Raw genomic sequence first — 17,307 nt, forward strand, 5'->3', positions numbered from 1 at the left:
ATAATAATGATCACTCATTTCTTTTAGAAAATACTAGCTTATAACAAGAATCGCAGTGGCACATGCTCAACCAAAATGAACCCTGAAATGTCAAGAAATCTACATAAGACGTACTCTTTTTTTTTTTTGAGTAGGATGTTATCGCTAACTCAGGGTATTCCAGCCGAAACCGACCAGACTAATCCCAAGGTGCCTCGCAGGTATTGAGCCCAAGACCTGGCGGGTACGCGGCGCCTTGCCTTCCCCTATCAACCAGTCGGACCGACCCTTGCAGGCCATAAGACATACTCTTTATAGTACAATTATCCAATGAGATTATGAAATTCATTTCTTCTGATATATTGTGATGTGTTTTTTTAAGAAAAAATAACAAAAAAGACCATCGAAATTGAAAAATTACACACAAAGACTTGTTTATAAAAATTGTTGACAAAACCCATACTATTGTTGTCAAAACACATACTAATGTTGTAATGGGTCCCTATTTATAATTTTTCTATTTTGACAGTCTTTTTTGATGATTTTTTCTTTTTTAAAATATGGTTGATATATATAGCCCAATGACGAAGAAGAGGATGGTTGGAAATCCAAATTATAAGGATCCCCGTATCATACGCACCTCGGAGATCCCCTAATTGCTAGATAATTAAGCCTCTGTTTTGTCTTGCAATATATAGAGTCATGTCCAAACAGAACATTTATCTATCCATTAATGGTCTATGTTCCTTAATTTTGACCACATAAAGCTATCAAATTAAGCATCTTAGAACGTAACTTAGAGACGAACGGAACACCTATGCGGTGCATAGTCCTATGCTCCATCAAAACTAATTAATTGCCTGGTCAAGTACAAGATGTTCTATGTAATGCACGACAAAAATCTGGCTAGTTGGCTGTGTTTGATACGTGACACACACACATGTAACTTTGTGCTCTTTTCTATTATTTATCAATTTTTGCGAAGTAATGGGCCAATCCGTTTTTTCCGACTGTATCGTTGGTGTAAGTAATAGGGGCTATGATATTTTAAACAAGTGGTTAAAATTTTGACTTCTAATATTTATGTATAGAGCAAAGTTAGTCACAAGTATCCTCAGGTAAACTAGCTTGTACGATTGGCAAGTAGTTCTTCTAATCTTATCAAAAAGGATATCGTTATAATTTGATCAAATTAATGGGACCATGCATGTGTAATTTAATTATTTATTTTTTATCCATGCAAGTCTTTCCCAAACTTGTATTCATATAAATGCAAAAAATACTTTTGAGAAAGCTACCTCCACTCGGAACTAATAATACTTGAATCTGACCTAGTCATATAGCTATAAGACAAAAATAAGGAGGGAAGACACACTGTGGGGGGAAAAACAAGGGCAGGCATGGGGGTTTAACAATTTAAAATGAAATAATAAATAAATGTATAATATTACCATTGTTCAAAATCCAGAAGGGGGAATCTTATTTGCATTTTGTTTTTAATTTGCAAGTTGGCATTAAAATATTTACTGTGAAGAGAATATCATCTCTATATAAATCATCCTCTCACTGCCCTTTTGCATCCCCACTGCCAACAAGAACTTCTCACCTTATCATCTATACTCCAATAATATTTCAATCACTTCATATATGGCTTCCGACGGCCAAAACCGCTATGTTCTAACTTTGTTGCTCATTCTCACAATCTGGAGTTCTGCGGCAATATCCCGGAAGCTTCAAGAATCATCTTTACCAGAAAGACATGAGCAATGGATGGCCAAGTATCGCAAAGTGTACAAGGATGCTGCAGAGAAGGAAACACGCTTTGAGATATTCAAGAACAATGTTCAGTTCATTGAGTCCTTCAATTCTGCTGGCACCAAACCCTACAAGCTCAGCATCAACCAGTTTGCAGATCAAACCAATGAAGAATTCAAAGCCATTCGTAATGGTTTGAAGAGGTCCCACATGTCCCTGACAGGAACATCGTTTAGGTACGAGAATGTTACTGCTCTTCCTGCTTCTGTGGATTGGAGACAAAAAGGAGCTGTTACTCCCGTCAAAAATCAAGGCGATTGTGGTAAGATTAAAGATCATATGATTTATTCTTGTTTCAATTTGTATTCTCTTTTGTTGTGTTTCTCATTGGTTCATTTATCTGTCAACTTTTGTTTACATAAAACCAGGAAGTTGCTGGGCATTTTCAACTGTTGCAGCAACAGAAGGGATTCACCAGTTAGCTACGGGAAAATTAGTGTCCCTCTCAGAGCAAGAACTTGTGGACTGTGACACTAAAGGAGTGGACCAAGGTTGTGAGGGTGGCTACATGGAAGATGGATTTGAATTCATCATAAAAAACGGAGGGATTACCACTGAGGAAAACTACCCCTACACAGCAACTGATGGAAAATGTAACATCAACAAGGAAGCATCCCATGTTGCAGAAATTAGGGGTTATGAGAAAGTTCCTGTTAACAGTGAGGAAGCACTTCAGAAAGCTGTGGCCAACCAGCCTGTGTCTGTATCCATTGATGCCGGAGATGGTTCCTTCCAGTTTTATTCAAGCGGAGTTTTTACTGGAGAATGTGGAACACAGCTGGATCATGGTGTAACCGCGGTTGGTTATGGTGTTACCGATAATGGTACTGAGTATTGGATTGTGAAGAACTCATGGGGAACTGAATGGGGCGAGGAAGGGTACGTGAGGATGAAGAGGAACATAACTGCTACGGAAGGTTTATGTGGAATTGCCATGGATGCTTCTTATCCAACTGCTTAAAAATTTCACTATGTTAATGTAAGATCATATCTTGAATTATTTGCTTGTCCTAAAATATGTTGACATGTATTTTCAACAATTAATGAAAGTATTATGATTTCCCTGTACCTAACGATTATTTGATAAATACTACTACTTCCGTTTCTTAATATAAGACCCTATTTGACTTTTATTTTGATCTTAAATATAAGACCCTAATCCACTTTGTCTCTCATATTTATATTTTTTTTCTCCAAAGTAGCCCTTCTAATAATGATAGTTCTAGTTAATACACTTGATTAGCAAGGATATTTTAGGAAAGATAACATCTATTTAGGACAAATAACTAACTCAACTTACTTCCTTAATCTCCTCAAATTAGTCAACTAATTCTTATAATTAGGACCAGAGGTAGTACCTCCGGTCTTAATTATAAGACTTTGTTTATAAACTGTAAACGAGATCATATAATTAGGATCAAAGGTAATATTTGTTACTCATTTTATGTTGTTTATGAAACACACGCACGTGTGTGTTTGTGGCAAGCTACGAGTCAGATTCCTCATTCTTTTAAAATGTCCTTTCAGAAGCATTCGAACTGAGGAATTAATCCACGATATTTCCCTTTCAAAATTTGACAAGGAATCCCGTAAATTTTTAATTTATATAAATAAATCTCCTATTATCAATCATTTTGTTGTTTTACTAATAAAAATATAATATGTTACTGATCAAATACCTTTCCAACTTTATTTTAGTATAAATAATTTTCTTAAACTTTGAGTTATGCGTAAATATGACTCACTAAATTTTATGATATCTGTATATTAACCCTGAGTCATACTCTATTATTTTAACAAGATAACGGATAAAGTAATGATAAGAGAATTCATTTGCATAAGTATAAAATTTAGATGAATTCACTGTAAAACTCAAAACTTGGTATGATTAATATATAAACCTAACTAAAAATTTAGGAAGCATGTATTACTTAACCATAAATTCATATCTAGAATAAAGGTACGTTTCCAATTCTAGGAAACAAATTTTTTTCTCTTCTTCTTTTTTGCTAGGTACAAATATTTTCTTATTGAAAGTAATCATGTTTTAACTATTGTTAGGTATTCAATGCTAGCTCCTCTTTTAATAAGAATTTGAAAGATTGGCCACTTTTTGAGAAAACTCTAGCCCGTTGATCTGAAACAAATTCTCTTTGGTTTCTTCTCTTCACAGAATTACTGTCATTATTGGCAAAAAGAAATAATAATAATAATAATAATAATAATAATAATAATAAATAATAATAATAATAATAATTGCTGTCATTGGCCCAAGCCCCTACTATGTCTTTCTTCCTACGCGGCAAAAATATATTTGTCCTAAAAAATGTCAATATTTTTCGGGAATTATTATTTTTGTCTTTGAAGAAACAAAATTAATCTACGGACAGATAACCCAGAAGATATCCAATTCATGTTGAAATAAAATTTGTAGCGTCCAAAATTGGCCTTATCGGGGAAGAGATAATTTTGATTTTCATTGAAAAAAAGAGATAATTTTATTAGATGAGAAATCGTCGTTGCCACTTTTTTTCGTTTTTGGTTTTTTCGATTTATTTTCAACGATGTAAGTATAATCCATCTTTTTCCCGAAACTCATTGCATGCTGCCAAAATCATTGGTGCCTCTCATTCTATTTCATCAAAGTTATCTCAAGTTTTGAAAATTTTTTAATTTAATAAACTTCACCCACCAAACGAAAAACTGATCACATTTTCCATTTCCCAAACAACTCCCAAATTAATTTTTGTGTGGTAATATATATTTTTAATTTAAAAAATATTACGTAAAGTATTTAAATTAAAATTCATGTAAAAATTAAACTTGAGGACTTAAATTTTGAATTCATAGAATAAAAGCTATAATTATTTTGAAGATAAAAATTATAATAAAAATTTCCCAGAATTCGAATCAAATTATTCGGTAAACGATAATAATTTTCAAAGCAAACATTTACAGTTATAACAAATTTTTAGAAAACGTTGTAGTTAGAAATAAATGCAGATTTAGCATCTTGATTGCGAAATTTTCAATTTAAAATTTTGGACATTTTTGTTCTTCTTTTTTTTCCCTTATTTTTTTAATTCTATTTTCTTTTCTTTTTTTTGGGTAAATACTTTTTAATTCTATTTTCTAGACGTTACCAGTTGCCGCAAGGATGAGAAGCTCTTGCGGTGCTGCCTCTTGCTTGAAGCAATTGTCCAAAACGGCGGAGGCGCCAACTAGGAAACTTGCACGTGACGACACGTGCCTGTTTCAAGTAAAACGGACTTTGCCTCGTTGTCTCCACTCCCAGATTCATCTCTCACATTCCGAAACAATTCTGGCTACAAATTTGCCATGTCAGCATTTCCCCCCATTTTTTTATTTCCCCACCAGAAATTCATCCTCCTCAGAAAATTGAAAAAATAAAATTTTTCAAAAAAAAAAAATTCATTAACTAATTTTTCATTTCTTCTTGTTCTTCTTCTTCTTCTTTAAATCTCTTGATTCTGTGCTTGCCGAGGGGAGGAAGCTTCTCTTTGTCTCTCCCACTTCGAATCGGAATGGCTCATTTGCTTTCTCCCGTTTACACTGAGGCTATCAAAATCCACAATCCTCTGCTGAATCTGAGTTCTCCATCTTCATGGCGGCTTCTCGCCAGGACTTCCAGTCATTGCAAGTTTGGGAATGATTCTGCAAAGAGAAGATGTTTTGGTAGGGTTAAGGTTGCCGCTGAGGACTCCACTTCTAGTACTCTCTCTGATTCTATTGCCGATGACTATTATGCTGTTCTTGGCCTGGTAATTTGTCTGCTCCCAGACTCTGATTTCCCTCTCTGTTTGCTTCCTACTCAAATCATTCAATCCCAAGGAAAATTTTGTGTAACATGATTAAAAGCTGTGATTGTCAATTTATTATGTTTCTTTTTCTTTTTGGTATTTTTCTCAGTGGCGTTTTGTTGTAATTTTATGTTTACTAAGATACTAAAACGATAATATGCGATCATTTGAATCAATCATCCTATGCTACTAGAGTTATGGGGAAAATATGGAGTATGAAACTCCACTGGACTTAACTCTGGAAACATGCATGCCTAAGTGAAACTTTTGATCTTGATTTCATCCATGATCTGTTTTTCTCCTTAAACATTGTAGGTGGAATATCGAAGCGCGTAGCAAAAATAGACAAATCAGTTTGTTAAACTGAGTAGATATGCTGTTTGTTTAATGAGGTATCATTTGGTAATTTTTGGTGCGTACAATTTATTAGCTTCCAGATGCCACGCCGGAGCAGATTAAGAAGGCTTACTACAACTGCATGAAAGCTTGCCATCCAGACTTGAGTGGCGATGATCCTGAGACGACGAACTTTTGCATCTTCATTAATGAAGTGTATGAGGTGGGTTCATTTTGAAATAAATCTATGTTTGAGGTTGAAGAAAATATGTACAAAGTTATCCTGTGTTTTCATGGTAGAGAGATTGACTGTTACAGTGCAGGTACTCAGTGATCCTGTTCAACGCATGGTTTACGATGAAATTCACGGGTATTCTTTGACTTCAATCAATCCTTTCTTGGATGATTCTAGTCCAAAAGATCATGTTTTCGTTGACGAATTCAGCTGCATAGGTATGTCCACTGTACCACTTACTCTCGCTAGCACTGAATCACTTCAACTCAAACCTGTTAAGATTTTAGTTCCGTCAATGATTTTTATCAATTTCTCAAAAATGCCCTCTAACAGCAGCACATTATTTTTTATCTTGAAGCATCGACTAAGTAGAAACTTACCATACTTTGTGCTGAAACTTAATTTTAAGTAAATGAATTGGACATTGAGTATCAGGACTCTAACCACTGGGTTTGTAGAGGTTTTGATATCATGTCAAGGACTAATTCTCTCAAAAAGTTGAAGGTGTTACGTAAAAGCTTATAATTGGTTATTATGAATAGTTGAATACCCCTAACAAACATATTAACGCCCTCCACATCTTCGAAAGAAATCAATTGGCTGTTATTTATTGCCCTTTGAATGTACAAGTTTACTAATATTAACGCCTTTCTTGAATGTACAAGTTTACTAATATAGTCATTCTTTGTTTGACTTTATTAGATGTTTTTCACGTTTGAGGTGAAGTCTTGAACAGTGACAAAGCTTATCATGTAATTACTCTGAAAATTCTTATACAGGTTGCAAAAATTGCGCCAATGTGGCCTCTGATGTGTTTGCAATAGAGGAAGACTATGGAAGAGCCAGAGCATATAGCCAGTGTGGAAAAACTGAATTAGTTCAGCAAGCAATTGAAAGTTGGTGAGTTTATTTACAGTTGTGCTTGCTCTAAGATGATATAGAATGATGAAATCCTGAATAAACCCTGCTTAAACTGTTGGCCGAATATTGATTATAACCAGGTTTTTCTTTGAAAGATAATTTTAAATTTTACTTTAACGCCAGTCTGTATGCCAGGTGCATTTCTGATTGTAATCTTAGTTTTTCTGCTTCGTATGGTAAACATGTATTATCTAATTGATTATCAATAATTTTACGGAAAGGGATGGGTTCTGAAAGTTGACATTGTCTTCAAATTACTAGTATCATTTCATGAAGTAAATTCACTGCCTTTCCTCCAGTTTTACTATTGTATGATTAAGGTTAAAATCATCTTAATCAGCGGATGTATTTGGGTATCATGTTAAAATAGTGGTAACTCATTAGTTATTGTAGTGTTACAGAATTACTAAGATGATAAATTGAGCTTTATGAAATCTAGGACCTATTCATGATTCAACTGCAAAGAAGTATAAGGAATCAGACTGTGGTAAGTTCAAGTGAGCTTGATTCAAGGTTCCAAGTCGAAAACCCATCTGAATAAGCTCATAATTTGGTCCATATGATGGTTATGTTTCTTTTCTTCATATGTTCTAGTACAGACGAACAAATCTAATAAATTTGTCAAGCCTGAGGCTTCTCACAGTTTGAGCCTTTTTGTTGAGATCCAAGGTTGTGATGTCAAATATCCTGGAACTGAAAAACTTCTAATAGTTGAAATCTGATAAAATGCGTATATAGTGGGGTCTGGCAAACCCCTGCCAGTGTTACACTTGTTTGTTTATCATAGATCAATGTAGAAATTATCTTTTTACTGAAGTTTTATCTTGTTGCTGCTGTTTGATATGTGAGCTTTAGGACTTCAGCTACAAAAGTTGAATTGCTTTTGAAGTGACTCGCAATTTGGCTATCACAAATCAATCTTACAATATGATTCTGTCTGTCAGCCCTGTTGACTGTATTCATTGGACATCTGCGTCACAACTATCATTACTTGAAGATGAAATGCGGCGGGTAGAAAGAGTCAACGTAAGACCCTGATCACAAAGTCTATTTATTCCAGTTTTTTGTACTTTCTCCATTACTTTATAATCATTTCATCACCTCCTTGACTTATAGTCTCTGTTCCCTCTCTATTTTTGGCAACTGATAAGTGTAGGATAATCTTCATGAAAGAGCAGTTCGTAAATTAACCTTCACAATCTTCTTCAAGGCACATAAATTTGAAATATTTAGCCTCCCTCATTTTTACACTGTTGATTTCTAACTCTCCAAATTAGAAGCGTCATTCTAAGCAGAAGGAAAGCCAGACAACATAGGAGTTGAACAAAATTAATTAGCAATTTGAGCGGAAAAATAATTGCCATAGGCATATGAGAAGTGGACTTCTTCAATCAGCTGAAAGCTAGTAGCTAATTTTATTTATTGACACGACATCATATTAATGAATGGGATCCGGACATGTGAATTTATGCTATCTCATTGAGCTTTTTTATATACTACTCCATATTTACTGACTCTTTTAGTTATGAACAGGTTGCTCTGATGCTTTCAGGAATGGGATCATCAATTGATGTTTTTAGAATGGTACGATACTGTATTGGCTATTGGTTCATCCACTTCTAAATCCTCATAGACTTTCTTCCAATTTTCCATCGACACTTGGTGTGCATTTTGAAGGTTGAGATGGTTTTCCTAATCTCAAATAACATTCCAGTCTCCACAATTATGCATTTTATTTTTTCTGGTTGAAATACCTAGAATTTTGAACTTTTATCTGGACTCCTGAAAGAATTCTTGAATGGTTATCATAACATGAATTTGAGAGACAAGCTTTTGGACATTCAAACTGCTAGTATCATTTTTATGGTTTCATCATATTGAGTTTATGCTTCTGATGTTTCAAGTTCACTGTGTGAAAAAATCCATCAATATATTTTTTTTCCTTTTTTTGACCTATTGTGAGCTATGCTTGCTAATTTCAGGCAAGCTCCAGGTGGGAAAAGAGGCAGGGAAAAGTGTTGGTAAGAATTATTCTAGAATCTAATTCAGCTTTAATGTGTTTATCCCGAATTGCACCACAATTAGTCAGTACCCTCAACTTGCCGGTTCTTTAAACTCAAGCATATGGGTAACTCAGTGATTTAGCAGATGATATATTTGAATAGATTCTTGTAGGCTTTGATAAAAATGGTGAATAATGTGCATTTCCAGCGTAGTCAAGTACACTATTCTTCCAAGAGGAACGGATAGCTCTGCCGTTCTGATAATGCAACAGTTGCAAAATTACTAGAGAACAATTTTTCAAAGTTCCTCATAGTTGCTATCATAACTAAACAGTGATGTGTGTGTCCCAGGAACAAGCAAAAATGAGAATGATGAAGCAGAAAGGTTCTGGTAAGACAGATTCTTACTGGGACAACCTTTGGGGCAAAACAAAAGACTACCAAAATTCAGGTACGAAGATTTTATAACCTTGTATTAGGATTTCCTTATTGTTGAGGATCGATAATGTTTTCTAAAGTTCAGTAGCTAACAAGCACTAAACATATTATGTCGGTTTGTAGTAGAAGTGCTTGACCATTTACCTTAACATGACCATCTAAATTTTTGCTACTTATTCTTCAAAATGATCATTTCTTCCAGAGGAGGAAGTGAAAGAGAGAGAGAAGAGAGCTGCAGCAGCCGCACGAAGATGGAGGGAGTACTCAAGGAGGGGCGTTGACAAGCCTCCGACATTCAAACTTCCAGAGGCAGCCTCTGGCAAGGACAACTGACAAGTATTTTTTCCTATACCTGCTGTATTACATTTAGGTTGCGTTTGGTAGGAAGCATTGAAAATGAGGGATTGAGATTGGGATTACAATTGAAAAAAATCTACTAAGAGAGTGTTTAGTATAAGAGATTATTTGATATATGAGATTAGCCAAAGCCATATATGTGGGATTGGAGAATACCATGAGGGGAAGTGGTATTCCCCAATCCCACCTTTATGGTTTCCCTAATCCCATATAACAAACAATTACTAATGCTAAGTACTATTTTAATGATTTTTTTCATTACAATCCCAATCCCAGTCCCTCATTTTCAATGCTTCGTACCAACGGTACCTTAGGCCCTTGTAATTAATTCATCCATAGGTTGTCATTAAATCTCATGAACTCTATTTCTCATTCGCTAGCCCTAATTGTGTATGCAAGCAACTCTGAGGTAAATATTTGACTCTGCTGAGTGATAAATTGTAGTAATACAGAATTAAAAAAAATGGAGAATTTAGCTTATGGCAATGGTTCGTCGTAGTAAAATAGGAAGGAAACTTCCCATGCTTCTCCAGCAAACAGGCTGCCAATCATCTATGCCTTATCATCTGATTGCCTAAGAAAAGCGATGAAAATTCATTAAAGTGAGTGTTAAAACCGATTAGACCCACTTGAAAACAATTATCTGTTCCTTTTGCTTGATTATTTAGTTGTAAATAACATCGTGTCAATGGTGATCGTAATTCAATTATTTAAAGCGAGGATAACATATAATTTTAGTATAAACAAGATTAAATGTTAATAATTCAAGAAAGATTCTTTTCAGACACAGATCATAGACTAGCTCCTAGGCTTTACTTTTTAGGCTGAAAGAGAGAAGCGGATTTGTCTGGATTGATTAATGTCTCTGTTTAATCTACAGATAATATTTTAGTTAAAGCACCTTGAATCATGGTCCTAGAATATCCTTTCATTGTCATCCCACACAGTATCTGTTTCATTTAAATACTTGCGATCAAGTCTTCTTTCCTTTCCCCTTTTTCTTTTCCCAGTATTCGGTAAGGCTATTTAAACTTTGCTTTAGACTTAACAGATAGTGCAATTTAATAGCAATAGACATAATCATGTTCCTTTTCTTCTGCACGTGACCTGAGGACTTTGTCTATTATGCTGGAAAAAGTGGGACTGTATCAATATCTAGATTTAGAGTAAAGAAGGAAATTTACCCAACTTAAGTGAAATTTTTGAAAAACCAACCATATTATCTACAACTAGTGCCAGGTCAAAAAAAATCTACAACTAGTTATTACTGTACATTGTGATTCGTTATAATTTTATGTTTGTATTAATTCAGATTAGGCTAATGATTTTATGGCTTTTTTTTTTTTTAGCAAAAGCTGAATATTATGACTCGTTCACGTCACGCATCAGAGTTTTAGAAAATTTGCTACAAAAAAAGAAAAAGAAAAGAGATGAGACTTATTTCCATCATGTAAGTTCTGTGACGATTCTCTCTCTGTCCCCCCCCCCCCCAAAAAAAAAAAAGATTCCTGGAAACTTTAGCGACAAGTATTTTAAGAATATCTGTGATCAAATTATCAGAAACCACTATTTATCAACACATGTAGGACCCAGTAATTTTGGCCCACTAAATTGCAACGACTAAACACAGTACACTTCCACTGCCAAACAATGATGGCCATGGTAGAATTTTATGATTGATATTGACATGAAACATCTAGAAGATTCATTATTTGAAAAGATTAGTGATTCTTGAATCCTTTAATAAATTAGCCTCAAACCATTCTGTAGTATTCCTTCTATTTAGAGTTTAGTATAAGTAATACTACCTCCAGTGCTAAGTTAGCTTCGAATATCATTAAGTGCTCGTAATAAATAAAAAAATCTTACAGATTTGAGTTAAAGAAATAGCTGAAGAAATTATAGAGTTTAACAACACGAGACACATGACCCGCGGAACTTTGTTTTTTTTTTTGGGTCAGAACCTACGGACCTATTTCCACGGAGTACATATATTTGTATGTAATATAATATTTGTAGATTATTAGTGCAAGGAACTTTTTTCAAATTTGAAATTAATTTAGTAAAGACTTGGCTAATAGTCAATGTCAACTGCGAGATACATTATTGTCTTCTTTTAAATAAAATATTAGGTTAAAATATACGTTTGGTATTTTGACTCTAAAATCAATATGCTTAAATGATGATGTTTTGTAATAATTATAATTATTTTTAAAATTAAACTTAATATGTGAGTATCTGAAAATTTTTATTGATATTTAAGATATCAATATTATCATTTTTTGTTAATATTTTTAAGATTAAAAGATTAAAAATATATCTTTTAAAGTCAAAAAACCTAATTAAAATTTTAAATTAAATTAAATGAGTATTAAATTAGTATTGCCGTGGTAGTTATCAAGTATCGGTAGCGGTCAGCATTTAATTTGGTCTTCTGCCGACACTCAGGAATATTTATTTATTAGTCATTAGTAACATTTTTTTTATGCCAGCAGTCATTAGTAACATACTCCCTCCTATCACACACACATATATAAAGGTATATTTTTTGGATAAAAATAATTCTATTTATCTATTTATGAGATAATTAAAAGATTTTTAAAATTTTAACCCTTTTTTCTTGCCCCACTGATTACATGATATTATATTTGTGCATTAATCATACTGTTTTCCCTACTCATTCTTTACATGATTTAATTGTTTTTGTATTTATATATAAAATTAGGGGAATATTTATTATTTAATGTCACCCCCCCCCGGGGGGGCAATACATCAACCGGTTTTCAAAGTTCACATTAACTTGCTTACAACTCCTTGGAGGCAATAAATTGATTAAATCTCATTAACATGGAAAATGTCCAAAGATGCTTAACATAATAGCTAGTTTAGCATTAAATTATATTCCTTTGGTTATTAATATAAGACCTATTTAACTAATTTGATTAGATTAAGGAAGTTAGGTAAGTTAGTTAATTATAAGAAATACTCCTCCGGTCCTTAATATAGGATCCAATTCTTGAGTTGATTTTGGTCTTAAATATAAGACCCATTTCTCATATCTATCAATTTTCTCTAAATTACTCCCATAGATACTCTCTCAACCATAATCAAGTAGAAGAGGGAGATAGGGTATTAAGAAAGATGATTATGGTGTTTTGGAAAAAATGTCACTTTTCTTATAATTAACTAGCTTACCTAACTTTCTTAATCTAATCAAACTAGTTAAATGGGTCTTATATTAAAGATCAGAGGAGTATGACATATTTTTTTTCTAAAATACCATAATTATGTTTCTTAATATCCTCCTTTCTCTTCTACTTGATTATAGCTGAGGGAGTATCCATAGGGGTAATTTAGGAAACATTGATAAATATGAGAAATAGTTCTTATATTTAGAACCAAAATCAACTTAACAATTAGGTCCTACATTAAGTACCGGAAGAGTATTTGATCTTAAATATAAGACATTAATCTACTTTTTTCATATTTATTTTTTTAAAATTCATTTACTTAATTTATAAGTTAATGTATTCTATGATATATTGTTATGTAGAAATATTTTAGCTAGGGAGATTATCTCATATTTGTCATAACTAAATGATCTATTGGACTTTCTTAATCTACCCATTAATTAGATGGCTTATATCAAGAAATGCAAGTAGTAGTTTTTTTTTTCCTTCCAAAAAAATACCTTTATCTATAGAAGGAGAGTGGCCAAGACCGAGCAATATAATAATCAATGCAGTAAAACTAACCAATAATTAATGACATAAAAGTGAAAAATGAATTATGAATTTCAGGTTTCAAATTATTTTTAACAAAATTATATAAAAAAAACTAGAGTAAGTATATTTTTAAAAATGTCAATATTATGAAAAGACACAAGGTGGGCTGTTATGGATATAAAAAATTCAAGGTAATTAAGCTTTTAGAAAATGTGATAAACATTAAAAGGTAAGTATGGGGCAACTGTATTGTAGTGAACGGAGAAACAATGTGGGGATGAGCACAAAGGGCTGCGTGTGTGTATCAACTTTTTCCTAATTGTTCTTTATTTATTTTTAAGAGTCCAAGTGGGACCCCCACTCATGACCGCATATTTATTAAGAATTAAGAATAAAATATATATTTTGTGTGAAATTTATTTAAAATTTTTATCATAGCAATAATCTCATGTTTTTTTAACTATCATGTCAGCTGTATGAATGATTACAATAAATTTCCTAATTTTCCCTAGCTTATTTGAAATTTAAAAGCATCTATTATAGTTTAAAGTTTATAGAAATCGATAGATTAATATACCATAAAAAATATAAAAAATATCACAAATTAATATTTTTCTGTTAAAATTTCTTTTAATACTTCCAATTGTGAAAATAAATAAAAGCTATAAATATCTGAATGACCATTAAAGTTTCAGAACTTCTTTAGGATTAATTCAAAATGTTTGGATTCATCCTCATCCAAAGTTTTAAATTTAAGATTTTAAAAAAAAGTTTTAAAAAATTATGTTTTAAGAAACTGTTGAATCAATTCGAAGAAGTAAATCGATTTAATAAGCAACAAATACCATGAAAATAATGTAATTAAAACTTCTTTTTAGGATTGACATTAATTGATATTGATAATGAAAAGAATGGAAGTGTTAATTAATTAATTGCATACATCATAAACGCATCTAATAACTCCGCCTATGTTGTATAGCCGGTCCCAAGCTGGATAAAGGAGGAGGGTTGTGTTAGGCCCTCGACAGCCAACGTAAAAACCCGTCGAATCTCATGAACATGGATCAACGAAGTAATTATGCTAATGCTAGGTCGTTGCCCAGATGTGACGCGCTGTATGGCTCGAGTACAGTGAGAAATGAGCTAGAGCCGCTGCATCGTCGCCCGGATGTAGTGTTAAATGAGCAAGGGCTACCGCACTCTCTTGGACGGAGGCGGCTAAAGAAGTTAGTTCATGAGACTGAGATTAGATTTGGCACTTGGAATATGGGACGTTAAATGAGAAATCTATGGAAGTAGCAGGAGTTATGAGGGACAGAAGGATTAATATCTTATGCCTCCAAGAAACCAAATGGACTGGAGAAGCTGCCAAGGAACTTGGAGAGTATAAACTTTGGTACACAGGAAAGGTGAGCACAAGGAATGGGGTTGGTATCATCGATGATGGGACATGGAAAAAAACGTGGTAGAGGTTAAAAGGTTGAGGACAGAATAATATCGTTAAGAGTAATTGTTGGAAAGGATACTATCAATATCATTAGTGCCTATGCACCTCAGGTTGGAGCAGAGACACACCTTAAAGATAAGTTTTGGGAAGATATGGAGGGCTTGGTTCAAAGCATACCACTCGAAGAAAAAAATTTTATCGGTGGGAACCTTAATGGACATGTTGGTAAAGAAGCAGGACAATTCAGTGGGGCCCATGGTGGTTTTGGTTTTGGAGAGCTTAACAGTGGAGGACAATCTATTCTCGATTTTTCTCTTGCATACGATCTCAAGATTGTCAACACTTGTTTTAAGAAGCGAGAGGAGCATTTAATCACATACAAAAGTGGTGTCTCAAAATCACAGATTGATTTCTTTTTGGTTAAGAATCCGGACAGAAGATTGTGTACTAATTGCAAAGTGATTCCAGGAGACGGGGTGAGTGCCCAACATAGAGTACTTATCCTTGATGTATGTTTTAAGAGTACCAGGCAAAAGTACCATCAAGTGGCAAAACCTAGGATTAAGTGGTGGCAGTTAAAAGGAGAGAAGCAGGAGTTATTCAAAAGGACTCTTTTGAAGGAAGGGAATTGGGAGTTGCAGGGAAATGCAAACATGATGTGGGAAGAGATAGCTACAAGGGTTCGTTTGGTAGCTAAAGCAATTTTGGGAGAATCCAAGGGTCCTGGTCAAAGAGATAAGGAGACTTGGTGGTGGAATAAGAGTGTGCAAGAGAAAGTCAAACAGAAAAAAGATTGTTTTAAGGCCATACACTTGTGCAATAGTGTAGAGAACCAGGAAAAGTATCAGTTGGCTAAAAAAGAGACAAAGAGAGCAGTGAGCGAAGCACGTACTAAAGCTTATGAAGGGTTTTTATCAGGAGTTAGGAACAAAGACGGGAGAAAGAAAAATATTTACAAGATCGCGAAGCAAAGGGAGAGAAAAAAGAGAGATCTGGATCAAGTTAAGTGTATAAAGGATGAAGATGGTAAAGTGTTAGTTACTGATGGTGATATTAAGGACAGATGGGAGGCTTACTTTTACAAGTTGTTTAATGAGGGAAGCAATTATGCGACTCAGGACTTGCAGGACTTGCTAATTAACAAAGATGATCGGAATTTGGCTTTCTATCGTAGGATACGTATCGAGAGAGGTTAAGGCGGCTCTCAAGAAAATGGACAATGGAAAATCCGTTGGGCCTGATGGTATCCCTATTGAAGTTTGAAATGTTTGGGCGATGAGGGGGAGGATATGGCTAACCAAGCTTTTTAATGAAATTCTACGCTCTAAAAATATACCGGATGAGTGGAGGAAAAGCATTTTAGTTCCTATTTACAAGAATAAAGGAGACATTCAAAACTGTGCAAGCTACAGGGGGATAAACTTATGAGTCATACAATGAAGTTGTGGGAAAAAGTGATGGAATATAGATTGAGGTTGGAGACTTCTATTTCGGAAAACCAATTGGATTTATGCCAGGGAGATCACATCGGAAGCAATCTATTTACTAAGGGGGTTAATGGAGAGATATAGAAGTAAAAGAAGAGATTTACATATGGTTTTTATTGACCTGGAAAAGGCTTATGATCGTGTGCCAAGAGAAGTATTGTGGAAGGCTTGGAAAAGAAAGGTATACGGGTTGCGTATATCAAAGTCATACAAGATATGTATGAGGCGGTAACTGCCAGTGTAAGGACGGCCGGGGGGAGACAAAGGACTTTCCTATTAAGATTGGCCTACATCAGGGATCCTCTCTGAGTCCGTACTTGTTCACATTGTTCTGGATGTTCTAACTAACCTGTTCAAGAAAGAATCCCTAAGTCCATTGCTCTTCGCGGATGATATAATCTTATGGCGGAATCAAAAGAAGAGATTAACCTAGTTTGGAGTTATGGAGAAGGACTTTGGAGTTGAAAGGTTTCCGTTTGAGCAGGAACAAAACAGAATATATGCATTGTGATTTTGGAGGGAGGCAAGGGTAAAGGTATAGGGATTGGAGGTGAGGATTGGGAGAGCAAATTATTCCTCAAGTATCAAAAGTTAACTACCTAGGATCCATTATACAGGATGGGGATGGGGAAATTAATGGAGACATTTCTCATAGAATACAAGCTGGCTGGTTAAAGTGGAGGAAAGCTACCGGAGTATTTGCGATAAGAAGGTACCTGAGAAACTTAAAGGAAAATTTTATG

At 34.1% G+C, this 17,307-nt stretch overlaps 2 protein-coding genes across 2 annotated transcripts; both read left to right on the forward strand.

The window, feature by feature from the left end:
• Positions 1-1,547: 1,547 nt before the first annotated feature.
• LOC114755986 (senescence-specific cysteine protease SAG39-like) lies at positions 1,548-2,862 on the forward strand. Its single transcript, XM_028944897.1, has 2 exons — positions 1,548-2,056; positions 2,163-2,862. The coding sequence occupies exons 1-2, from the start codon at positions 1,627-1,629 to the stop codon at positions 2,753-2,755; spliced, it is 1,023 nt and encodes a 340-aa protein (XP_028800730.1). The 5' UTR covers positions 1,548-1,626; the 3' UTR covers positions 2,756-2,862.
• A 2,477-nt stretch (positions 2,863-5,339) lies between these two features.
• Positions 5,340-10,339, forward strand: LOC114755941 (chaperone protein dnaJ C76, chloroplastic-like). Its single transcript, XM_028944839.1, has 10 exons — positions 5,340-5,576; positions 6,046-6,174; positions 6,275-6,404; positions 6,966-7,086; positions 8,052-8,133; positions 8,641-8,691; positions 9,090-9,128; positions 9,462-9,561; positions 9,751-9,918; positions 10,220-10,339. The coding sequence occupies exons 1-9, from the start codon at positions 5,340-5,342 to the stop codon at positions 9,879-9,881; spliced, it is 1,020 nt and encodes a 339-aa protein (XP_028800672.1). The 3' UTR covers positions 9,882-9,918; positions 10,220-10,339.
• The last annotated feature ends 6,968 nt before the right edge of the window (positions 10,340-17,307 follow it).

This window comes from Neltuma alba, unplaced genomic scaffold, assembly GCF_004799145.2.
Source record: "Neltuma alba isolate B1F8T4 unplaced genomic scaffold, ASM479914v2 tig00001359_pilon, whole genome shotgun sequence".
In the NCBI taxonomy this organism is placed as follows: domain Eukaryota; kingdom Viridiplantae; phylum Streptophyta; class Magnoliopsida; order Fabales; family Fabaceae; genus Neltuma; species Neltuma alba.